The sequence below is a fragment of the Bactrocera neohumeralis genome, unplaced genomic scaffold, assembly GCF_024586455.1.
Source record: "Bactrocera neohumeralis isolate Rockhampton unplaced genomic scaffold, APGP_CSIRO_Bneo_wtdbg2-racon-allhic-juicebox.fasta_v2 cluster10, whole genome shotgun sequence".
NCBI lineage: Eukaryota > Metazoa > Arthropoda > Insecta > Diptera > Tephritidae > Bactrocera > Bactrocera neohumeralis.
The window spans coordinates 3,256,875-3,283,382 of NW_026089623.1; the positions used below are offsets into that span (position 1 = coordinate 3,256,875).

The window sequence follows — 26,508 nt, forward strand, 5'->3', positions numbered from 1 at the left end:
TCGCGTAGTACTTCTTTCTGCGTTAAAAATAAAAACATATTAACTTTTTGCTGACAGATATAATAACCAAAAATATAACCACTTTATATCCGAAACTCATATTTTAAATATAATAATATATATATCGTCACCTAAAATACAAACCAATGTATCATAAAAAATAAATGGAAATCGCTGACAGATATAATAACCAAAATATATAACTACTTTATATCCAAAACTCAAATTTTGTTTCAATATGAGTGCATGATAACCGAAAAATATAACCACTTTATATCCAATATTCAAACAAAATTTAAGTTTTCGTTATAAAATTGATACATTTTGGTTATTATATCTGTCAGCGATTTCCATTTATTTTTTATGATACACTGGTTTGTATTTTAAGTGACGATATATATATTATTTTATTTAAAATATGAGTTTCGGATATAAAGTGGTTATATTTTTCGGTTATCATGCACTCATATTGAAACAAAATTTGAGTTTTCGTACTGTACTGTACTGTACACCTTACACTTTATTACGTAATATTATTATATAATATTACTTATACAAATGTATATAATATTATTATATAATATTACTAATACATGTATATAATATTACTTATTTGCTTAATAAATTTAAAAAAGAAAATATCCATTTGCATGAATAGAGGAATTTTTGCGAAAAAGAGGAATTTCAGCGAATTGCCTTGCCATCACATAGCAGCGCTCCATTTCTTCGTAATTTTTGGTAAACAAATGAGGTTCAAAAGAGTGTAAAATGTAATTTTTAAAATAAAGATTTTTTATACAAAAAACCTGCTAAAAGTGTAAAATGTGGATTTATTTAAAAGATTATAGTGTAATTTAATTAATTTGAAGAGAAAAATGTAAATAAAGTGTGTTTAACGTGGTGAAATAGCTTCTTGAAATGTTCGAATTTTGCGAATTTTTGAACTTTAAGGTCGAATATCTCCTAAACTAAGCGTTTGCGGTACCTATAATATATTTTTTAATCAGGAGGACTTCCTCTTTCCAACGGTACCTTCAAATCGCGGCGCCAAAGAAATCGGAATTGTGCCCTTTAATTTTCAGACATTCTCCTTTTTGATTATTTAAAATTTTAGAAAAGCAAGTTTCTTTAAAATCCATTTCACAATAACTAGCACTTAATTCTATTTTACATGTTTTAATGTTAGAGTATGTGTTTTTACATTTAATTATATCATTTTCTATTACTAATTTTCCATCGCTTTGACTTATAGATTTAGCTTCATATAGTATACATATATCTTTAATTACAGGGTGTTTAATATATATTACAATTATTTCATTATTCTGTATTATTTTAAATTTAGATGCGTCAATTACATCTGTGATTGTAAAATTATTGTGTTCATGACTTACAATATCTTTAATTTCTTTTATATTCAATATTGTTGGGTTAAGAATTCCGACTTTTCCTAATACAATAGTTTGGAGAGTATTTTCTAGATCTGTTAGTATTAATTTATTTCTGTGTTGCATTATGTTAATTAAGGTTGAACTATTCTCTATTTTACTGACAATATTTGTTAGTTGTGTAACTACCTCAAATAATTTGGAATTTGTAGTAAACTGTCTATTGTTATTTTCTATGAGTTCAGATAATTTCGCGTTTATTCGTACAATATCGTCATGGTCTGGTGTTCCCGAAATCCATTTCCATATTGTACCGAGTTCATTTATACCTCTTTTTGATTTTCTCCCCGTCGTAATTTCTAATTGTGATATCAGTCGTTCTATTTGGTCCATTTCTAAGTACGTGTTGAATTTATTATAATAAACTGTGTTTCCCGTATCACTAGTCTTGACTTTTATAAAGTTTGAGCTATGTGATTCCTTAATTAGTTTTGTTTTTGTGTCATATAGAATTTCTTTATAATATGTCAAATTTGTTACGTCAAATATGTCTCCCCAGTCAGTGTAAGTCGCGGCTGGTCCAATTTCTATTAGGACATAATCGTCTCTCGTATAGTCAGTAATTTCGCATTGAGTGAATGGTATCAAAAGGATAATTATCGATGTAAGAATCATTTTCTGGAATTAATTTTATAATTTTATATTATCTTTATGAACTATTCTTGACTTGCTATATATTTTTACAGTGTTACCTAAATCATCTTTTACCCTTTGTTTTTTGTATTTTGGTTGTAACTTATTTCTTTCTCCTATTATTTTTTCATATATAACGTCATTCTTTTTATATGTTTTTATTATTCTATTCTTATTATTTCTTTCTATCATTTTTTCCTGTGCGTTGCTTAGCTTTAATGGTATTTAATTGTGTGTGATTTTATTAAGATATATATCTATAGGTTTTTTATCAGTTACGGAATGGATTGATTTATTGTATTGTTGTGCAGCCCTGCAGATACTTTCTGAATCGCTAATTAAATGGTATTCCTGTTGGATACAACGTGATAGTTTTATTAGGGTTGAATGTACTCTTTCAAGTTGACCATTTGTGGTACTATGTTTCGGGGTGCAATAATAAACTTCGATGTTCATTCTCTGCATTAAAGATTTGAATTGAGTTGAAGAGAAACATGGTTCATTATCGCAGGTAATGTGTTTTGTCTCGGGAAAACTTTGAAGTATGTCGAGGACCTTTTGATCTAGGTCTATTCTGTCATCTATGTGTTTGATTATTAAGTATTTGGAATAAGCGTCTACTGCTGTTAAGAACTTTAATTTCTATACAAAAAATATGTCTATATGAATTTGTTCTCCTTCCCTTTCTGGTATAGGTGCTTCACCGATTGGCACTCTTTGAGGGTGGCGATTGTATTTGTTTTTGTTACATATGTCACAATTTCGAACATATTCCTTAAATTGTTTGGTCATGTCTGGCCAATAATATAATTTACATATTTGTTTTAAGTTTTCTCTAAAATTTCTATGTTCTCGATTGTGTGTTTCCTCGACAATCATGTTTTGATCTTCTGTGTTAATTGCGTCCGTTGGGAAGTTTTTAGTATAAAGAAATTTAATATTGAATGTTTCTAATAATTTGGATTTTATTTCGTACAAATCTTTTACGGTGCAATGTATACCTGAAACCACATTTGGTTTCAAAAATTCTTTAAGTATATTTATCAAATTGTCAACTGTATCATAATCTATAATGTGCCGTGTTTTTCCGAAATTTGTAACTGATTCATGTATTGTGAATCTAGCTTTACTCAGTAATATCTGTTGCGAATACTGATTTAGTGGTCGGGTTGTTTCTGCTATATTTATATTGTCGCTACTTTCTGCTGAATGTTGAGTGCTGTTACTTGAAATGTCTGATATATTGTGTAAGTATTGTCGAGAAATAGCGTCTGCTACAACGTTAGTTTTTCCCGGTTTGTATATGATTTTTGGAGAATATTATTCGATTAATGCATGCCATCGCTTCATTTTAGCATTAGGATTACGGGTAGAAACTGCAAATGTTAAAGGTTGATGATCCGTGTGGGTTTCTAGGTTTGTAACGCCATAAAGGTAATTCCTTAAAGTTTTCAAAGCAAATACGATAGCATATAACTCTTTCTCATTTGTTGCATAATTTAATTCAGTGTTATTTAATGTCTTTGATATGAACGTGATTGGTTTATCTTCTTGGGACAGAACTCCTCCGACTGCAACATTTGATGCGTCAGTAGTTAAAATAAATTGTTTTGTACAGTCTGGTTGTGCCAGTTCAATTTGGTTTGCAAATAGATTTTTGAGTTTTTCACATGCAATAACTGCTTCTTGGTCTAAATCCAGTTTTACTTTCTTTGACATATGTTGGGAAATTCTTCCATTTTCTCCTGACAAGTATCTGGTTAAGGGTTTTGCTATTAAAGCATAGTCTTGAATAAATTTCCTATAGTATCCTGTAATTCCTAAAAACTTCGTAATTGTCTCAAAGTAGATGGAATAGGGAAGTGTTTAATGCACTCAATTTTTTTGGGCCTGTTTTAATAATTAATTGGGCAACCATATATCCTAAAAACTCGACTTCGGTTTCATAAAATTTTGATTTTTCTAAAGATATTTTCATATTGGCATCCTTAAGTGTTTTGTCTATTACCTGTAAGTGTTCTCTATGTTCTTCTATATTATTTGAATAGATTATTATGTCATCGATATATGCATGACAAAACTTTCCTACATAATTGCGTAATATATTATCCATCGCTCTTTGAAATATGCTAGGGGCATTCCTTAATCCGAAAGGTAGTCTTAAATATTCATATTTGCCATTGTTGACACTAAAAGCTGTTTTTTCTATATCCTTTTCGTGCATTGTAATTTGATGGAAACCTGACTCTAAATCTAGTGTAGAGAAGTATTTTGCTGTTCCTAAGTTTGCTAATATAACGTTTGTGTCTGGGATAGGGTATTTATCGGGAACTGTATTTTCATTAATTTTCTTATAATCTATAACTAGCCTAAGTTTTGGTGTACCATTTTCGTTTACTCCTTTCTTTGGTACAAAACATATTGGTGAATTATAGGGGCTTTTACTTGGACGTATTATACCATTATCTAATAGATTCTTTATTTCATTGTTCACAAAAGTATTAACGGACAAGGGGTATGGGTACTGTTTACTCCATATGGGAGTTTCAACAATTGTGCGTATTTCAGCTTTAACGTCCGTTCTAAAGGGTAAATTTGTATTTATGTATATTTGAATGAATTTTTTCGATTTCATTCTTTGTTTCTGTTTTCAAATATTCAAGACTTCCATTTTTTAAATTATTATAAGCGGTATTATTCTTCGCTGGCTTTCAAGGATCTTTTTGTCCCAGAGTAGTACTTAAATTACATAATTGCTGGCATAATTCATCAGCGGGCGCCATAGGAGCATTTGAGCTTCCCAAGGTAGTATTAAAATTTCCATTATTATTTTCAATATAAATTTTTTCCGTTTTGTTTTTATATTTTAATATTTCATTCTTTAAATCTGTTACAACTCCTGCTTTTTTCAAAATATTAAGCCCTATTAGCATATCTGCTTCTAAATTTTCTATTACGTAAAATCTCTGTATCGTATTGAAGATATTTACATCACTATAATCTTCAATAGTGGTGAATCCGTTAATTGTTTTTACTCTTTTAATTATATCTAATTTATCTCTATATAAAAAAGTGTTTGGTTTGCAATAGCAACAAGTGGCTCCTGTGTCAATTATGACTTTTAGTTTTCTTCCTGTTACTCCGCAGTACCTATAAATGTATGGGAGTTCTGTCATTAGCCTAAAAAAGCTTGTTCTTGAATATTATTTATGCGTTGAATTTTAGATGGAGGTTGTGGTGTTCTTTTATGTTCTTCAAAATTCTGTTTGGCGTATGTTTGTAAACGCAACACGTTGTTTGTGGATACTGGAATCCACGTCCATTGGTTCAGGTTGGTTTCTTTGGTGTCCTTGATTAAATCTTTGTACGTGTTGTTGGTTATTTTTGTTTACTTGAGGGAATACTAAATTGTTCTGGAACTGGTTATTTGTGAAGTTTAGAGGAGATGTTCGAGGATTATGAACTTGCAATTTTACTGGGTTCGGCTGAGCCTGACTCCTACTGAATTGGAAAGCAAAATTTGCTCTCATATTGTTTGAATTTAATTCTAGAGCTTTCGCTAAAGCATTTGGTAAATCAGATGGGGCTAAAGAGAACAAAATGTTTGATAGGGAGCCGTTAAGTCCTGAAATGAATATTCTCAAGGCATTTTTCCTGTGTTGGTCATTAAGTTGATCTACTAGTCCCTTATTTAAACCATGTGACATTATCGTCTTATTAATTATCAAAGTCAATTTTTTATAGACTTCGTTATAATAATCAATAATGGACAAGTTTCCTTGTCGAAGAATGCTTATCTCTTGTTCAGGGATATGGATTGGTTGCTTATCGGCATAGGCGAAATCCAAGCGACTTATGATCGCGTCAAAATTGAGGACCGTTCCGTGATTTGTAAGAACGTCATTTGCGTATTGTATTATTTGGTTTCTTAATATCGTTAGTTCGGCAAAGTATCTTTTGCTACCACGGTTATACAAAGACATTGAGTTATGGGCGGCTTCTCGCCAACTAACGTATGCTTCAGGTCTTCCTGCAAACTCCGGTAAGGATTTTATTACCTCTAATGATTCGTCGCATCTAACATTTGCGTCAATAGCCTGTACTATGTATTCTGTTATATTATCTCTCGTCGTTAATTGAGTTATTTGATTTTTCAAAAGTTCTATCTCATTCTGTAACGAAATTGTATTCCTTTTTATTAATTCTGAAATAATTTCTGCTGTTAGCATTCCTGTGGTATTGCTTGCTACACTCATTTTGCTAAATTTTTCTATAATTTTATCCAGTTTCACTAATATCACTATGATACATTCACTCAAATTTTTCTCAAAGGATTTGTGTCAATCGTCTGTCGTATTCTAACAATTAAGTATGTGTATACTTATTAAAGTCTTATATATTATATTATATACTGTATTATATTATGTTATATATATATTTTACTTATACTGTTCTTAAAAATAAGCTTACGAGTATGTTTTTTTCTGTGGTTGCTGTTGCTATTACCGCTGTTCTGCTGTAGTTGCTTCTGCCGTCGTTGCTGCCACTGCTGCCGCTCCGCTGTAGTTGTTCCTGTTGTATTTATTGATGATTATAAATGCTTCTGGAGTTTCATCTACTATAACATCACTTTAAATTCCGTTAGATCCTCATATATTTAATTAATTAAAATAAGTGGATATGATTGATATCGCCTTTTCGAACATAAACGATTTGACGGCGGATAGTCTCGTTTTGGTTTGCGGCAAAATTTGATTGCTGTTTATTCGTTGCTTTACATTAATGTTTTGAATTTATATTTTAACATTTATTTTATATAATTAAATTATAATTTCAATGCACTACAAATTGTATTATATTTTTTTGTTGTTTTTTATAGGCAATGTTTTTTATTATTATTTATTTTCAAAATTTTATTAAAAAAAAAATTTAATATATATATTTTTTTTAAGTTTATTTTAGTTTATAAAAGTTTTAATTTGTTTTATTTTTCTTTTCTCCCTTTCCTTTTCTGGGATACTTGATTAATTTTTTTTTACACTTGTTTCTCCCTTTTATGGGATATTCGATTTATAAGTTTGTTTCCGTTACTGTTGTTGATTCGGGTAACCTTAAGGAAACTTGGAGGTTTATATTATTTTTTTATTTATGGACCCACACTTCCTATATGGAGCTTATCATATGGACCCACACTTCCTATATGGAGCCATCAGCTTACCGTCCTCTATGCATGCTTGATACAGCGGGAAAGCTATACGAAAGCCTCATAAAACCCAGACTCGAAGCGGCCATTAACGAAGCTGGAGGATTGTCCCCTAGACAATATGGTTTCAGACCCGGTAGATCAACAATAGGAGCCATAAAATGCGTCGTCGAAAGCGTAGAAGCAGCGCAGCGTAGATGGCATAAATATAAAAGAATAGTGTTACTGGCGACTCTAGATGTCCGAAACGCTTTCAACAGTGCTGGATGGGTGGACATGATTGACGCTCTCGAAAAAAGCTTCAAGATACCCGACTACCTCAGGGCTGTGATGCTGAGCTACCTTAGCAACAGAAAACTGCTGTATGAAACCAAAGAAGGGTCACGTTACGTCAGGAGCAGCACAAGGATCCATTCTAGGCCCAGACTTATGGAACATCAGCTACGACGCTATATTAAAACTAGAAATGCCAGACGAATCATATTTTATTGGCTACGCGGACGACATTGCGGCAGTAATCACAGCAAGGGACACAGAAGACGCGCGAAGAAAGCTGAATCAGGTCATGATACGGACGCAAACATGGCTTGACACACACAACCTCCAGCTCGCTACGGAGAAAACAGAGCTACTGCTGCTAACAAACAAGCACATACCTCTCGAGATAAGCATGCACACAACTACGGATATTCTTAGGACGCAGAGAGCAGTAAACTACCTAGGCGTAAGACTGGACCCCAGACTAACCTTCTGGGTTCAAATCCAGCACGCCGCAGGAAAGGCAGCGAAGATCACCTCTCAACTGAGTCGATTAATGGCCAACATAGGGGGCCCCAGCCAAGAAAAGAGAAAGCTCCTAATGTCGACGACAATAAGCGTCTTACTATACGGAGCCGAGATCTGGGCAGACGCTCTTAAAAAGGAAAATCGGCGTAAGGTAATGGCCAGAGTGCACCGCACCGCAGCCCTCAGAGTTGCATCAGCGTACCGGACAGTATCAGGCGATGCAATATTAGTTATAAGCGGTAATGCCCCAATTGACCTACTAGCATATGAAAGGAAAAAGCTGTGGGAGCTAAAGAAATCATCCAATAACAACAAGAGCGCAATTCAACAAATAAGGAAAGACACAATAACAACATGGCAACAAAGATGGGAGAATGAAAGTCGCGGCAGATGGACGGCCAGGCTAATAAAAAATCTAGACTTATGGACAAGCCGTAAATTCGGAGAAGTCGATTTTTACACAACTCAGTTACTATCCGGTCACGGATACTTCAAAAAGTACCTCCACAGAATGGGAAAAGTCGAAGAGCCGTCATGCCTATATAACGACGCGACAGAAGACGACGCTGAACACACATTCTTTGAATGTGTGCGCTCGCAACAAGAACGCACCGCCGTAGAAAACCTGGTTGGCCCAATAAACGCGCACAATTTAGTCAGCGTCATGTTGGAGAGTGAAGCAAACTGGGAGATCATCAAGAGTTTCGCAGCAATAAGCGGGACCTGGACGCAGGTGCGCAGATGTAAATCTCTCAATGAGAAAAATGGAACGCCACCCTGAAGTAATGCAAACGCGGTCCCAGGGTGGGCGACGGTTCCTTAGAGGGGGGGTTTTTAGTGACCTGCAAGTGGCACATACCGCTGCTGTGACGATAGCACCGATGATGCGGAAGGCATTTTCCACCCCCTCACCCGCAAAAAAAAAAACACTTCCTATATGGACATCCGTGTCCTTTTACTGGAGTCGAACCACACTTGATGAAGGATATTTTTGTGCGGGCTCGGGCGCCAATTAATTTTTTATTTTCTTTATTGGTTTTTTTTAAAGTAACTTATAACTATCGCTTATAACTTATAACTCTCGCTTATGACTTATAACTCATAACTGCCCTATTTATCTCTTAATTTTAGTTCTTATAGTATTATAATGCTGATCATGCAAAAAGGATGGCTGTGGCATTTCTTGTTGCGTGATCAAGTTCTTCTTGTAATTGTATTCCAATAGATTTTATGATGACTTTGCAAATTGGCTATTGTTGATTTTAATATTCTCTGTTTACGCTAATTCTATTTGTTATGATAGGCGTTTAGCTTGATCCTATGGATGAATGTGGTGTCGACTTACATCACATATGTGTCTACTAGAAATGAATGGGATAGGGGTTTATTTTAGTGGGTTTGGGTTGCATTAACTTGTATATGTGTACATATGTTATATGTATAATGGAAATTCCATCGAGTACATACATACAAAATATATATCGGGTGATTTTTTAAGAGCTTGATAACTTTTTTAAAAAAAAAACGCATAAAATTTGCAAAATCTCATCGGTTCTTTATTTGAAACGTTAGATTGGTTCATGACATTTACTTTTTGAAGATAATTTCATTTAAATGTTGACCGCGGCTGCGTCTTAGGTGGTCCATTCGGAAAGTCCAATTTTGGGCAACTTTTTCGAGCATTTCGGCCGGAATAGCCCGAATTTCTTCGGAAATGTTGTCTTCCAAAGCTGGAATAGTTGCTGGCTTATTTCTGTAGACTTTAGACTTGACGTAGCCCCACAAAAAAATAGTCTAAAGGCGTTAAATCGCATGATCTTGGTGGCCAACTGCCCATGCATCCCGAAAAATGCACTGTTTGGTGTGGTTTGTACGCTGGTGGAATCATTGGACCGTATTTTTTCAAAGATGCTGTTGGACGCAACGTTACGGTGAATGGCGATCGCTATCGTTCGATGCTAACAAACTTTTTGTTGCCAAAAATGGAAGAACTGAACTTGGTTGACATGTGGTTTCAACAAGATGGCGCTACATGCCACACAGCTCGCGATTCTATGGCCATTTTGAGGGAAAACTTCGGAGAACAATTCATCTCAAGAAATGGACCCGTAAGTTGGCCACCAAGATCATGCGATTTAAAGCCTTTAGACTATTTTTTGTGGGGCTACGTCAAGTCTAAAGTCTACAGAAATAAGCCAGCAACTATTCCAGCTTTGGAAGACAACATTTCCGAAGAAATTCGGGCTATTCCGGCCGAAATGCTCGAAAAAGTTGCCCAAAATTGGACTTTCCGAATGGACCACCTAAGACGCAGCCGCGGTCAACATTTAAATGAAATTATCTTCAAAAAGTAAATGTCATGAACCAATCTAACGTTTCAAATAAAGAACCGATGAGATTTTGCAAATTTTATGCGTTTTTTTTTAAAAAAAAGTTATCAAGCTCTTAAAAAATCACCCGATATATATATATATATATGTATATACGTTCTCGATGGAATTTCCATTGTTTACGCTTCGAAAATTTGTAACATGCGCACGTTTTCAAAGCTGATACATTTTTTGCCACACATGATTCAAATCAGTCCAGCAGAAAATTAATTCAAAATTAAGGAAATTTCATGAGATAGGGAAACTTCCCCGAATATTAAATAAAACTCTAAAAGATCAGGGGGGTTACTCTGTAATGCGATACTATTATGAAAATGTTCGCATCTTCAATTTTGGTACTCTGTAATTCGACAATCGCAGTAAATTTTGAAATTTTCGAATTTAGTTTTTCCCTTTCGCATTCAGTTTTTCCCTTTCGCATTAGCGGTACTCTGCTTTGCTAAAGCAATTGTCAAACATGCGTTATATTCGTAATTTTTGTACTACAAGTATAAAGAAGTCGCATTGCTTGGAAATGTAAGTTTCAAATATAAATTAGTTGTTTTAATTGCTACTAAAATATATAACGCCGTGAATATGAACTATTCTGCACAAATTTACAGGGAAGCACCGAAAATAAAACAACAAACTCAACCAAAGCAATTTGAAATTCTCGTGGATTTCATGAAGGCGCATCCCGATTTATCGAAAGGATCACTAAAAACACCAGACGCCAAAAATACCTCCAATAATTTATGGAAAAATTTAGTTTCCCATTTAAACGCAGCTGGGCCACCATTGCGCGACATTGCGGGGTGGAAAAAGGTAATTCCAATAATTGCACAGATAAATTATAAATGTGATTAAATGTAATCAATTAAAGGTTTGGGCAGACTATAAGATTCACTTAAAGGCAAAAATGCGACGAAACAAAAATAATATTTCGGGAACTGGAGGTGGTCCCTCACTTTTCATACCCTTATCACAGTTAGAGCAACAAGTGAGTGAGTTCTTGTCAATAGAGGAATCAATAAATGGAATGAGTGGTACCTTGTCATTCGGTGCAGCTACAAGCAGCATGTCGGAGGTAAATGCAGACCCTACCGAACCAAATACACAAAACAGGGAACTACCACAATGTTCCAAAGTGGCATGCACACCTCACAAAAAACAGCAGACTCCTCTTAATACACAAGAAAATGAACTACCACATTGTTAAAATGTGACGTACCCACTGCGCAAAAAGCAGCAGACTCTGCTTGAACAACAAGTCGAAAACCAAATTATATTCCACAATAACTCGATTAAAGTGTTAAACGATATAAATTTTGATATAAAAAATATTTCTAAAACATTGAAAAAAAGAAATAAATTAGAAAAACGGAGACTAACCTTTGAAAAGGAAAAATTTCTATATAAACAAAAAATTGATGAACAAAACTTGAGAAACTGGAAAATGTAAGTTAAATAACTATATAACTGCGAGAAACAGAATTAAAAACTACAAATTTAATCTGTAATTATTTAAATTTAATTTTCGTTATTACAATGAAATAGAAGACTGGATTTATTAATTTGCAAATAGTTCGTTTTAATTAAGTTGAGTTACGAGCATTTATCATATTTGTTTATTTGTTTTGTTTTTATTATTTTCTATATTTTGCTCGTTTATACTTTGACATTTTTGGAAATAATGCCAACTATTACATAAAAAGAAAAAAAAAGCAAAGGTGAACAACATTGTTAGTGATGCGTAAGCAATACAGAGTATCAATTGCCTATCGCATCGCATTGGGCTTTCGAATCGCATTGTCTTTCGCATCGCTATACAGAGTAAGCCCCCAGTATTGTAAGGGCTACTCGAAAGCCACAACTACTCGATCAAATAATGGCCGGTACGTCGTACGACTACCATTAAAGCCACAATTTTCCAACAGTCCACAAATCGGTATAAAAAACAAAGTCAGAGTTACCTATGACAGTCCATATATTAAAAGCACATACAACTTTTCGGCCCCGCAGGATGGCTTTCGTAATGAAAAAAAAAACACAATCCTGAACGATTACTTAAGCGGTGGCGTACTACTACTTGTCAAATTACAAATTTTCCAAAAAGTCGAAAAATCGACACCTATAATACAACATGGGACAACTCAAAATTAACGTTAAGGGATCACTATGTTCCCTATGCGATACTGTGACGCACCTGGACTTACAAAAAAGCAAAGGTCGCTCTTATCGCATCTACATAAGCGCTCCTCATATTGGTGATTGTGGGAATCAGCTGTAAAAAGCTTCAAATTAATTATGAATTAATAATCACAGGGTATGTTTTCAAAGGCGCACCCATTCTGGCCATACCTGAGCCAGGCATGGAGTTGCAGTCCATAATAAGCCGATAAAAAAAATAAAATAAAATGAAACTGCACCAATCGGCAATAATACAGAAAATCAAATAATAAATAAACCGCACAATAAACTGATAAAAAAAATCGCAAATATAATAAGTCGTCAGTGAAATTAAATAAATAAGCAAAATAAAGGTGATTATCTCAAACACCTACACGTATATTAAAATTCATAACAAACAAAAGGCCGTTTTCTACACAAAGGTGTAAATATACATATATCAATTAGAACTCCATCACCAAATATCCGACGGCCGCGATGCTACTCCACTAGTAGTGCGCCAACATATGTACATACGTATAATACTAGGCGAAATATTCCCCTACGGGGCCCGAAAAGTTTTATTACTCAACGTATTTTTAATAAAGCAGTTCCCTCGCGAAAATTCAGTTATTATAGGACACGTTTTGTCTTGTGCACAAAAATGGGTATAAGGATAGTTGAATTGCGAAAAATCATATTATACTGTTGAAAAGAATGAGTTAATTATGCAACTTGACAAATAATTATGCACGTGATAATGAGGACAACAAACAGTCGAGAGTATTCATTTATTTCATTTTATCTAATATTTTTACCAACTTGACTGAAATATGGAAGATTATGAAAGATGAAACGTTACTTACAAATACATACTATACGTTAAGCCTACGATCAAATTTGCCTTTTTCTAGTTTTACGCTTGTGAATCATTTTCAGCACACAAAAACATGTGCAAATCCTTTTGTTGACAAAAAAATCAAATAACGCTGCCAACCACTGATAAGCAGTAGAACGAAGCAAGATATGTTTAAATACCACAATAGCTCTCCCTTAATATTTCAAATTCAAATTTAATCAGCGCGCTTCGTTGTCAGCGCACTCTGTGCATCGATCTGTGAATCTCTTTGTCGCTCCAGCAATGAGTGGGGAATTTCATGGTGCCCAAGCATTCGTAAAATTGAGTTTCCCATTAGCGATCTATGTACATTGCATGGCATAAAGCTTTAATCTGGCAATCAACTCAGCCTGCGAAGTTCTTGGTATCAGAAATGCACTAGGAACAATTGGATTGTTACACAACTTTTTCCGTTGGCCAAAACGATTGGAAGTGTTGAAAAGCGAAATTGAGAAGTCTGGAAATGAATGTCAAAAACAAAAACTGAAATCTGTATGCCCAACAAGATGGGCTGAAAGCCATGAAGCCGTATCGACATACATCGAATTGCATCCGTTCGTGATTAAATCATTAGAAAGAATCGTAACTTAGAAGGATCCGGAGACTTCAACTACGGCCTCTCAGCTCTTTGCTGCTATTTCTGCTGCAGAATTCCAAATTTCCTGCTTCATAATGCAATCCGTACATGCAGTCGTTCTACCTCTCAGCCGGCAATTACAATCGCCTGATGAAGATCTCGCAGAAGCCATTAGATTAGCGGACGACGCTTTAAAAGAGTTCGAAGAAATGCGACAAAATGCCGCAAAAAACTTTTTTTTTGATTTTTAATAACGTTGAAGAAGTATGCACCGAACTAGGTACAGAAATAAAGGTACCACGCTACAGTAGTCGCCAAATGAATCGCTACATACTATCGCATTGCTTTTTATATTCCCTTTCTTGATACTTACATTGCTCATCTGAAAAGCGGCTTTCTTGACCACAGATCAGTGTTAGAAAATTTTTGTGTATTTTTCCCAAAGTACGAATTTGACGCTAAAAAATCTTGAGAAATATTTTCTTTTTATGAAAGGGTGATCAACTGTTCAGAACAAAACTTTCTTTCTTCTTTCATTTTCGGAATGCTCTCGAAGCTTTAGAAGCAGTGAACAAAACGTCTTTTGAGAATGTTTTCAAGATTTTACGCATATTGGCGTTATTGCCTGTTTCAATAGCATCACCGGAAAGAAGTTTCAAGTTTAAAGAGAATTAAAACCTATTTACGAAATACGACAGGTCAAGATAGGCTTAATGGTCTAGCATCAATGAATATTCATAGGGATTTTGATCTGTCAGTTGATGAAATACTAAAAGAATTCTTTCAAAAACCAAAGAAAATGGAATGTGAGATCCCATGTAATCTTCAATTAATCACTGAGCTTCAACGATACTGCTTGTACAAATGTAGAGAAAGTTCGAATTATATGAATAACAACAAAAATCGTGTAACATATTATAATTGCTCATAATTTGATGTGATTTTTTGGATCAATAACCTCATTCCCAATCACAAACACAGCGAAAATCATAGTAGAGAACTACTACCCACAGCAGTTGTCTCCATCGAATATCGAGGAGAACTGTTCAAACTAAGAGCCCTAATAGACCAAGGATCACAACGATAATTCATAGCGTCTAGGCACAAAATAGGCTAAAACTGCCAACAAAATAAGCCAATTATGAAATTACGGGAATGGGCGGACGAGTAGTATAAAACTCAAATAAAATTTGCCCCATTACCCTAATTTCCCCTCAAGCGGATAAGCGCGTTCAAGCAGAAGCCATAGTTTTACCGCAACTTACCAACATGCTTCCAAGCTATCATATAGATAGCAAACATTGGCAAAAGGTTACACACCTAAAGTTAGCAGATCCCAACTGCAAAACCCCTACTCAAATAGACCTTCTAGTAGGCAGCGATCTTATATCGCAAATTATACTAGAAGGTGTTGAAAAATTTTCAAAAACACTTCTGGCGCAAAATGCCATTTTCGAATGGTCTAGTTGCGGAACCAGTCACAACAATGGCAACTCAAGTTGATGGGGGGAACTCCCCCCATTTCAATTACAATACCAGAAGTTCAGTATTGTGAAGACTTTTACAAAGCCACAAATACTCGGTCATATAATGGCCGGTAAGTCGCACGACCACCACTAAAACAATAATTTCCAGACACACTCGCCTTAGGTCACTCTCGCATCTCTGCAATATAGCAGTTTCTAACTATGGAAAAAACGTACTTAGAAAAGGTGAGCTCAAAACAAGATTATGATGGTGTCTTAGAAGAATACCTCCATTTAGACCACATGGAGGAAGTAAGCCCATGCGAAAAAATCATAAAAGGCAAATATTACTCATTTATACTTGCCACATCATGCAGTAGTAAAGCCTGACAAAAAAACAACAAAGGTTAGAGTTGTCTTCAATGTCTCAAGATCCACTAGCTCGGGGAATTCCCTAAACGATATTCTATGGGGTCCCGCCATATTTAAGTGGCGTATATACAAATACGTATTCAATGGGGATGTCGAAAAGATGTATCGACAAATACTCGTACATAATGATGATCAAGATTTTCAGCGGATTATTTTCCGAAAATCTGCCAATAGTCCACTACGCGACTTTAAATTGAAAACAGTTACCTTTGGCGTCAACTGTGCCCCATATCTAGCCATTCGTACACTACACGAACTAGCAGAAGACACAAAGTCAGAATTTCCTCTGGCAACACAAGTCTTAAAAACGCAAACGTATGTAGACGATATCCTGTCTGGAAGCCACAGTCTTCCACAATCATACTAGGGTTTCCATTGAAAAAGATAACAGCTAATCACCCAAATATTTTAAAAAATATTCCGAAAGACCATTTGTTGGATACTAATTTCCTTATATATTATACTTATTCTTCTTCTTCTTAATTGGCGTAGACACCGCTTACGCGATTATAGCCGAGTTAACAACAGCGCGCCAGTCAAATCTTCTTTTCGCTACGTGGCGCCAATTGGATATTCCAAGCGAAGCCAGGTCCTTCTCCACCTGGTCCTTCCAACGGAGTGGAGGTCTTCTTCTTCCTCAGCTTCCTCCGGCGGGTACTGCGTCGAATTCTATCAGAGCTGGAGTGTTTTCGTCCATCCGGACAACATGACCTAGCCAGCGTAGCCGCTGTTTTTTAATTCGCTGAACTATGTCGATGTCGTCGTATATCTCGTACAGCTCATCGTTCCATCGAATGCGGTATTCGCCGTGGCTAACGTGCAAAGGACCATAAATCTTTCGCAGAACTTTTCTCTCGAAAACTCGCAACGTCGACTCATCCGTTGTTGACATCGTCCAAGCCTCTGCCCCATATAGCAGGACGGGAATCATGAGTGACTTATAGAGTTTGGTTTTTGTTTGTCGAGAGAGGACTTTGCTTCTCAATTGCCTACTCAGTCCGAAGTAGCACCTGTTGGCAAGAGTTATCCTGCGTTGGATTTCTAGGCTGACATTCTTGGTGGTGTTTACGCTGGTTTGATGACAGGAGATATTTCTTTTGCTTCCTTGTCCAGTCTGGAGAAAGCAGAACTGGCGCGGGTGTTGAGGCCGATGATATCAATATCATCGGCATACGCCGATATATACTACTATATACTACAGAGTCAATATCCGCATTAAGCGCCATAACAAAAAGACAAATTTTGTCCGCGGTCTCAAAACTTTTTGACCCCGCAGGATGGCTTTCGCCAATTATGATACAAGCGAAAATTCTGATACAAGAATTATGGCTACACGGTGGGTAAACTATTCCTCCGAATACAAAGTGGAACTACACGGCTTTTGCGACGTCTCTGAAAAGGCATATTGTGCCACTATATACTATGTGCGTATACAAAACGATGTCGCAACTACAAGCCACCTACTAGCGGCAAAAGCAAAAGTTGCGCCTTTAAAAACGCTAAGTCTCCCACGACTTGAACTCTGTGGCGCTCTGCTACTAGCAAAACTAACTTCAATGGTGCAGACCCACTTAAACATGGCGAAATACAAATTATATTTATGGTCCTCCGCCTATATGCTCAAGTTTTTAGAGGCTTAAACTTAAAGTTAAAGGAGTAACTTATATTTAACTTAAAGCTAAAGGAGTAACTTATATCCATTGCGATGCATTGACGCACCAAGACTTACAAAAAGTAAAGGTCGCTCCTATCGCATCAACCCAAACGTGCTACTTCAGCCGCGATATAGCATTACTAAGGGAATCGAAGCCTATTGATAAAAATAGCTCACTCTTAGTTCTAAACCCATTTCTAGACACGAAGACACATGTGCGAATGGTCGGCTTGCTAATTCAAGCCTAATGTATAATGAACGCACCCTATAATCACACTAGAGAGGTGTCCGTTTGCCACTTTATTTATTAGATATATCCACATACTAATGCTCCATGCCGAACATTGTCTCATACAACATATGGTCCGCCAAGAGTTGTACATACCCCGACTGAAGACCCAAATAAATAAGTGCATTTTAATATGCAAAATTTGCACTATGCTTAAGCACAAAATGCGATCGCAGATTAGGGCAGCACTTCCACCTGAACGCTGCAATTTTGCTCCGCCTTTCACCACTACAGGTGTAGATTTTGCTGGGCCTTATATGATAAACGCGTCCATTATAAGGTCTCCTACCCTCATGAAAGGCTATGTGGCATCTTGAGCTATGCACGAATCTGACGAGGGAGGTTCTTCTTGCGGCTCGTTTTGTCGGACGACGAGGCTTTCCATCAAAAATCATGAGCGATAATGGTAAAACATTTATCGGAGCTTAAAGAGCTACTGAAAGACAGTTTGTGAACTTCCCAAAACAAGTCTCACCTGACATTGTCCAAAAATACGCTCCTCAAGGTATCAATTGGCAGTTTATCCCCCCAAGCGCTCCTCATATGGGCGGCTTATGGGAATCAGCGGTAAAAAGCTTCAAATCTCATTTTAAAAAGATAGCTGGCAACCACAAATTTAATTATGAAGAACTCACGACTCTGTTAACTAGAATTGAAGCCGTTCTTAACTCACGGCCTCTCGCTGCACTCTTGCAAGATCCCTCAGACTTTACTACTCTCACGTCAAAAAAAGCATCAACTAGTAATAAACACCAACAAATGACAAAAACAAAACAAGGTCGATCCACATGACGACTCGTTCCACATTACGTGGACCCAACGGTCATATGATTATATACACATATATATATGATAATTAAAAGAACTATTTCTTAACAGATCAATATGGATGATGAGATGCCAATTGTACCTACGCCCACTGTGCGTTCGACCGTCACGGTTCCGCGCTCTAAAGCTGCCCCAGTAGCAGCGCCGCGAACAACCATCGCTACCGCAGCCCCCCGAGCAGTTCCAATAGCTCCGCGTACGCATCTGCATCTTCAAGGGAATGACACTTCAGTAACGCAGGTCGCCCAGGCCCACGGCCATTGCTTGAATTGTCTGGCGCCTACCCATCTAACGCGCGAATGCACCTCCGGGTATCAGTGCCAGGTTTGTATGCGTCACCATCACACGCTGCTACACCGCACTGCCGGACCCGACGTCGAGCGTCATCATGCCCCTCGCGGACCGCCGTACGACAGACCTCAGTAACGTTGTAGCAACTCTTCAACAACTACAGAGGCTACTAGGCTAAATACTCGCCTAGAGGGGCCAGGTTGTATAAATGAGCATCCTATCCCGACATCTACACATAGACCACACTATCACACCACATCAACTCAGTCTCACAACACTGACACGCACCTTCACCATACTCACCATCAGCGCTTACAACCCACATTCCACACTACTCAGGCGAGCACCACACATCGACACCCACATACCAACCACATCACACCATCACCAAAGGGAGGAAAAAGGGAACCGACAAGGAGATCACACCTCACTTCGCTTTCGATCTCAGTAGCGACTTGTACGCGTGTGCGAATATTGTTCCGGAACGGCATCAGCGTTTTTCTTTTTTTTTAATCCTCAATACAGAAGCGTTTAAGTTGGGAAAACTTCGGCAGGCAGTCAATGCGACTGCTGTTCCTTTAATTGGTGGAATATATTCAGGTGGCTATTGGGAGGTTAGGAAGGCTCTCAAGGACCGCTACGTGAACAAAAAGCAGCTAGCGGAAATACATGTATGCCGTTTTCTTAACCTTAAACCAGCTACCCATGAGTCATCACAAACGTTATTGGCTGTTGTGGATACGGTTCATGAGTCGCATTACGTGTTATGGACATCCTATAATTGGCTGTACCAATCGTGGTGGCTAAGCTTCCAGCCGTAACTAAGCGTGACTGGTGTATGGAGTTCTCCACTACAGAAATACCACAGTTAAAAGATCTATTGAAATTTCTGGAAAGACGTGCTCATAGCCTCGCTCCTTAACCATCGGTCTCAGTTATGGCTTGCCACTGATCACTGAGAGCGCATGTGGCTACTATGGATGCCGCTCTATGCGCTCATTGCGGGTTAGCGCATCGACTTGCCAAGTGTCCTGCAATATTGGGTCTTAGTATCGAGCAACGATTTGAAGCCCTTAAGAGGTTGAAATTATGTTACAACTGTTTACGTTCGTCTGGTAATTCTCGAAATTGTCCTCACAAGTACAACACAATCCTATGGTGAGACAAGTTCAACAAGTCGTCAAAGTTTTCTTCTACCACTACGCCAGCCGTATGCAATGAGGTACCTGCGGAGGTGCCGACAACCACAACAGCATGACTAGCCGCACCAGCAAGGCCTCTCGTTACCAATCCAAAGCCGATCACTTTTTTAGCAACAGCACCTGCATATGTCTTTGGAGAAGCATCGGTGCAGCGCGTGGCACGAGTTCTGTTTAATTCCGGAACACAGGTTAGCTTTATAACGGATCGTCTAGAAAACTGTTTGCAGCTATATTGACGAAAATGCGACTTGATGGTAGAAAGTGTAGCTGCGACCATGAATAATCGAGTGAAAGGCAGCATTAACAACAACATCTAATTTTGAAATGCGAATTGACGCCTTGGCTTTATATTCCATTACTTCTCCGACTCCAGCAGTGAAGATTGACATGAACCAATGGCCATACTTGAGAGGCATAGATTTGCGGACAACCAGTTTGGTACGCCTGGAATTATCGACGTTCTTATTGGCGCGGACGTGTGGGGGCGTCTCATAGAAGGTGAAGTCATCGGTGGAAAGCCAGACGAACCAGTTATATGATACAGTTCCCTTACGACGGAAGGCAACGGAACTGGGTGACTCGTACACACGGGCATTACAGCAATTTCATAGACTAGGGCGTCGTTTGGTTACGGATCCAGTCCTTAGAGAAAACTATAACGACTATCACATATGGTATGGCATGCAGTCCACATAAAGCAATACGAACCCTACAACAATGTGCTTATGACAATGATTCGAACGATAGTCAGGTGATAATGAGTTTATCTAATGAGCCGTCGACTGTGGTCAGTTTCGATCACAGCTTTTAGAGCTTAATCAAATTCATGCATGGAAATGGCTCCACGTGTTGAAACATCGTTTCATGGGTTTTGCGATGCTTGTTTACATGCATATGCAGCGGTGATTTATTCGAAGACGTCGTATACAGACGGTTCTGTACATTTCACTCTTCTGTTGGCACATACCAGGGTGGCACCACTCAAGGCTGCTACCATACCACGCCTGGAACTTGCCACAGCGTTACTTCTTGCCGACACATTCCAGAACGCACGGGATTCTTTGGGACTAGCTAACGTTCCCTACTATCTATGGTCGGACTCAGCGATCCTGTTGTGGTGGCTGAGGAAGGATCCAGCAAAACTTAAAACTATTCATATCAAATCGGGTTCGTAGAATACAGGAGTTGACATCCGCCGAGCAATGGCATCACATTCCTTCTGCTCATAACCCAGCTAATTGTGCCAGGAGAGGCATCACACTTGGCGAGCTACTAGTACATCCACTTTGGTGGCATGGATGTAAGGTGGCAGAGATGATTTATTTGGACAGTAATGATGTTCCTTCAGCAAGGATGAGTCAGATGTTTTACTCGCCGAAAACCGAAATACGATCAAATTGATTGTACTCGTATCACATCCGTTATTTACTCGTCGTCCAAACGGATACGCTATTCTGTTAACTGAACGGTTCAGTAGTATCACCCGATTGTTGGGAACGTTGGCCATTATCCTACGTTGATTAAGAAACATCGACACCTTCGCCAACCGGCTATCAGTGCTCAGAAATTGGACGATGCACTATACACTATAATCCGTTTAGAGCAAGAGGAACTTTTTGCAGTGGAATATCGAATGCATCTTCCAGTCGAATAATGCATTTAAGTACCTTTATAGATAAGAACCGAATCCTACGTGTTGGAAAACGAATTCACAAGGCCGAACTAGAACATGATCAACGATTCCCTATTGGTCCTGAAGCAACAATTGGCTTCCTTATCCGGGCAGAGGATTAGAGCCGCTAGACCGTTCATTTCATCTGGTGTCGATTACTGTGAACCTTTCACACTACGAATCGGAACGAAACGCCCTTGAACCAACCAAGGCTGTACATGTTCAGGTGGTTGATGACCTATCGACACAAGCCCTTCTAGATGCCTTTATATGGGATTTATATAGTAATATTGGTACAACAAAAGTATGTATATATGTATGTATGTACGTACTCGATGGAATTTCCATCGAAAATTTGTAACATGCGCACATTTTCAAAGCTGTACATTTTTTGCCACACATGATTTGCTGTACTCGTAGATTTACACGTAGTTTACCCGCAGTTTCACATCGTTTCAATCAATCGTCGCAACGCTATGAACTGACATGAGACGATTTGAACCGAAGCCAGCCATACCGTTTACTCGATCGTGATTGCCGAAGAACAGATTTTTTTGTTTATAATGAACTAAATAGATTTGATTGTGTTTTTGGTACGAGTTCTGATTTAATCATACTTGTTGCAGCTCACTGGTGCCAACCGACTCCTGAAGGAAGATCTCTCAGCATGGCAGGGTGAGAATAATCAGCGATCGTTTGCAAATTCGGGCGCGCATTGGCATTTTATTATACCCAGTGCGACGAATCAAGGAGGTCTCTGGGAGGCTGCAGTAAAGTCCGCTAAGCACCATTTGATACGCTGCGTAGGTGCGCAGGTCATACGGTACAGTCAACTGCAAACTCTGGCCGTGAGCATGTCTCAACTTCCGTCCTATTACACCACTTTACGACGATCATGAGGAGAAACTTGCGTTAACGCCTTGTGATTTTCTGATTGGATCTCCACCACTGGTTGTCCCCGAACCAGATACCAAACATATTCCTAGCAACCGACAGAAGCAATAGCAAATACAATAAGGATTTTGGAAGCGATGGAGTGAGCAGTATCTCACCATTCTACAGAGACGAAATAAATTTCTTCGGCGCACGAAGAATATAAGGGTGGATGATATCGTCCTAGTCAAACAGGAGAACCTGCCTCCAACCCACTGGTGCCTGGATCAAGTGACAACAGAACATCCCGGGGTGATAGTGTAGTCCGCAATGTCCGCAACAGCTAGAGGATACATGAAACGAGCCGTCCAGAAACTTTGTCTGTTGCTTGAGAAGGAGGATTTCGAGTTGACCGGGCAGGAAGTTTAGGATTATTGACGATAGCTTAAAATTTTTTTTAATAATCTTAAGTCTGATCTGCCAATACGGTTTTATCTAATTCTGTTTCTCATCTCTCTTTTATCATACATTTCTATTTATTTTTATATTTGTTTATTAATATTTCGAAGTTAAGGTATTTTAAATTCCTTTGAATTCCTACAAATACCGGAGGACATATATGTACAACTCTTTTCTCTGATTTTAACTCAGTGCTGATGGTACTCATCTCAATAAAGCATTGAGGACCCGTTGGTAAATTAAATTATTTAACAGTAATAAAAAATGGTTTATCTTCTATCGATTTTCATTGAAAACATTATAAAAAAAAGGACAAGCAGCCGTTTACGAGAGTTAAAAACTCACATAGCTACCGTCTGTCACTTACAAATTTGGTTATGATTAAGTGCGCAATTAATCCGGATTAACGCCGTCGTCTGTCAAGGCTATAACATTTATAGCGCAATTCTGTGAGCAGTCTCTAGTCACTCTTTGAGGTAGTCTCAATTTGTGACTAGTAACAAGTTATAGCGCGATTCTGTAAGTAGTCTCTAGTGACTATTTGAGACATTTTGAGGTAAAACCTCAATTTATGACTAGTTACCAAGAATGATAGAAACAAAGACTGCGCAATTACGAGTTCAAATTTTGTTGGTTCTGCGCATCTACGTCACGGTTGACCAACGTACAATCAGCTGATTTTCAGTTGTTTGTTTTTCTTTGCAATAAGAAGCATTTTTGTATTGCAGGCACACAAAAACATGAATATCATCAAAAGTTAACATCAGTATAAGTGAATATTTTATAGTGAACATTTACCTACATATTCATTTAATTGTATTTTCATTTTATTATTTGATTTTCTTTTTTTTGCTATGCATATGTTCAATTAAGTTTTTATTTAAGGAACGAATCCTAAAATACATTCTAGCTCTGAAAATCAATTCTTTTACTTTCGAGCTACAATTTACAAAATTACTTAAATCTAAGTGCTTCTGCACGTAATTTGTACATACATATATGCAAATCAGTACCATTAACATCGCCAAATACTGCTCTCATATGCTCCATCAACATATCTGTTGGTTTTGAGAGTCCTCCTTCAGAAAGGTGATCCACCCAAGAATAAGGTGAACAATTTTCTGAATTGGCACAAATTTCGGGGTTGTCTTTACCGAGTTTGTGGCAGATATACCCTGCCAAATTCTCAAGTCCGTCGTTGTTGAGAATCTCCAAGTCATAATTTTTTTCAATTGGGTCAGTGGAATTTAGATCAACTGACACACGTTGAAAAATATTACCTGCAAAAAATAATAAACATACATACATGCGTATAAATAAATGGAATAATTTGTTAGTCAAGATTATCATTATAGTTAGGATAAGAAACAGTGGTTAGTATGCAAAAACTTAGTTTGTATGTAAGTACATATTTGCATTTGTTAACATCAATACATTTTTATATAAGAATGTTTTCCTCTAGTTTTAGGTTTATAATACTACGTACGTTTAATATTTTGATAATTACCGGTTAGAGATAAGTAATTCCCTTCCAGATCTGGTGTGTTGTCGACTTCAACATTTCCTTCTTCTGTGATCGCTCCTTCGTTGTGACCAAGTATATAGGAACGCAGCCTATATTTGAACTCCTGCCTGTCAGGGTGATCGTGAAGACCGCCTTTTGACCTGATTACGCCAAAAAAATTTTCCAAAACATCCTGGTTTATTCGGTTGGTCAAAACGTAATCAATTTTGTACTGCTGTCTTAAGTCATCCAGCAGCAATTTCAAAACAATATTGCTTTGGAGTATACCTATAAATCATAAGTAAAATCAAAAACTGTAGAAAATCAACTTATCTAAATATATATAGCTTGGGTATTACCTTTTTGGAATGAAAGGAACCCATTTTTACCAATGACTCTCATTGATGAAACCATCTCCGTCATCTGTTCCAGTACATTATATTGTTTGTTCAAAGCCAAACCGTAGGCGTGCAAGCGTTCCCTCACTCCATCTTTGGGCTTTGACATTCATTAGATCAAACCAGTAATTTTTCTACAAAATTAATATTTATTATATATGAACATTTTAATTAATATTTTAAATATTACTTACAATTTTGAAAAGTCGATGGCATTCCTCCCAATTTTCGTTATCTAGTAGACCTAAACTAGCGGCTCGAGTTATTGCTTGAGCAATTGTGTGGGAGAACAATTTTGTGGCTAGTTTAACCTTTTGCCTTTCTGCTTCTGTTACAGACAAATGCTTCTGGGAAATTTTGTGCATGATGGACAGCTCGTTGGAGGTAAGCGAGAGCAGCTTCAGAATTATGTCTTTTCTAACAATTTTTTCATTGATAGTAAAGCCCTTATCCAAAAAATGATTTCTCTGTAGTTTTATTAAATGGGGGACCGTTGTGTGAAAACCCGCAATAGAAAAAAAACACAATTAAAAGTATATCATAATTTACATAATTTTTTAGTGAGGTTTTTCCACATTATTTTCAAGATCATTATATAAGCCTCCCTGCGAACCACGGCTACCCGCTTGAGACAAATATTCCAATACAACTACACATTTTTTCTCTATACACTAACACCAACGCACATTTTCGGGTTATTTTTTGTTTACCTAAATGCGATGAAAAAAAGTTTCTTTCATCTCTTGATTTATTTGAAGGAGTGCGAAGGAGAAAACATTATTGTCAATAGTGACAAAAGAAAATCCCAAAAAGGGTAATAAAAAAACGATTGAAAGACGCATGTCATTCGTGATCGTACTATCGTAAAGGAGGCTCGTACAACAAGAAGGTAAGTGAATGATTTTTTTTAAATAATTTGCAAATAATTACTTCATTTGTTTTTATAGCATTGGAATTAGCAGCTGCAGCAATATCATCAGAAGCAGCAAATTTAAATTGTTAAGTAAGTACGTGAGAAAAAGTGTCTGTTGTTTGAAATTGGATTGCGCAGTTCAACATAATACGCAAAAATAATTACATACATATGTACATAAGTATGTATTTTATGCGTTTAAGGTGGCCTGCACAATCCAATATAATAGGTGAAAACAAATGTTTGCCTTATATTTTAAATAATCAGATAATATTATTCTTTTATTTCAGATTTATTATGATTTTTATTTAATTATTCTTTCTTTTCAGATTTTATCACTATTTTTATTTAATTAATATTGGCTTTCATAGTAAATTCTATTTGTATTTAATATATTTTATTTTCAGGTATTTTTCTTTTATAATATTTTTCCACTCTTTTATT

General features: G+C 37.0%; 1 protein-coding gene and 1 long non-coding RNA gene across 5 annotated transcripts; both read left to right on the forward strand.

Moving 5' to 3' along the window:
* Positions 1-11,036: 11,036 nt before the first annotated feature.
* LOC126765045 (uncharacterized) lies at positions 11,037-11,755 on the forward strand. The gene is made up of 2 exons (XM_050482629.1): positions 11,037-11,264; positions 11,323-11,755. Exons 1-2 carry the CDS (start codon positions 11,037-11,039, stop codon positions 11,656-11,658), a joined length of 564 nt encoding a protein of 187 aa, XP_050338586.1. The 3' UTR covers positions 11,659-11,755.
* Positions 11,756-23,895: 12,140 nt separating this feature from the next.
* LOC126764971 (uncharacterized) lies at positions 23,896-26,506 on the forward strand. Of its 4 annotated transcripts, none has more exons than XR_007668181.1 (5): positions 23,896-24,021; positions 25,489-25,535; positions 25,910-26,040; positions 26,099-26,154; positions 26,332-26,506. It is a non-coding gene; the product is annotated as an uncharacterized LOC126764971 (long non-coding RNA). The 4 variants fall into 4 exon arrangements; XR_007668179.1 differs by having other exon boundaries at positions 26,355-26,506; XR_007668182.1 differs by having other exon boundaries at positions 26,394-26,506.
* Positions 26,507-26,508: the final 2 nt, after the last annotated feature.

Coding starts and splice junctions, on each gene's coding strand:
- LOC126765045 (XM_050482629.1), top strand. CDS start 11,037: ATGAACTATTCTGCACAAATTTACAGGGAAGCACCGAAAATAAAACAA. Junction 11,265..11,322: donor ACATTGCGGGGTGGAAAAAG/GTAATTCCAATA, acceptor AATCAATTAAAG/GTTTGGGCAGACTATAAGAT.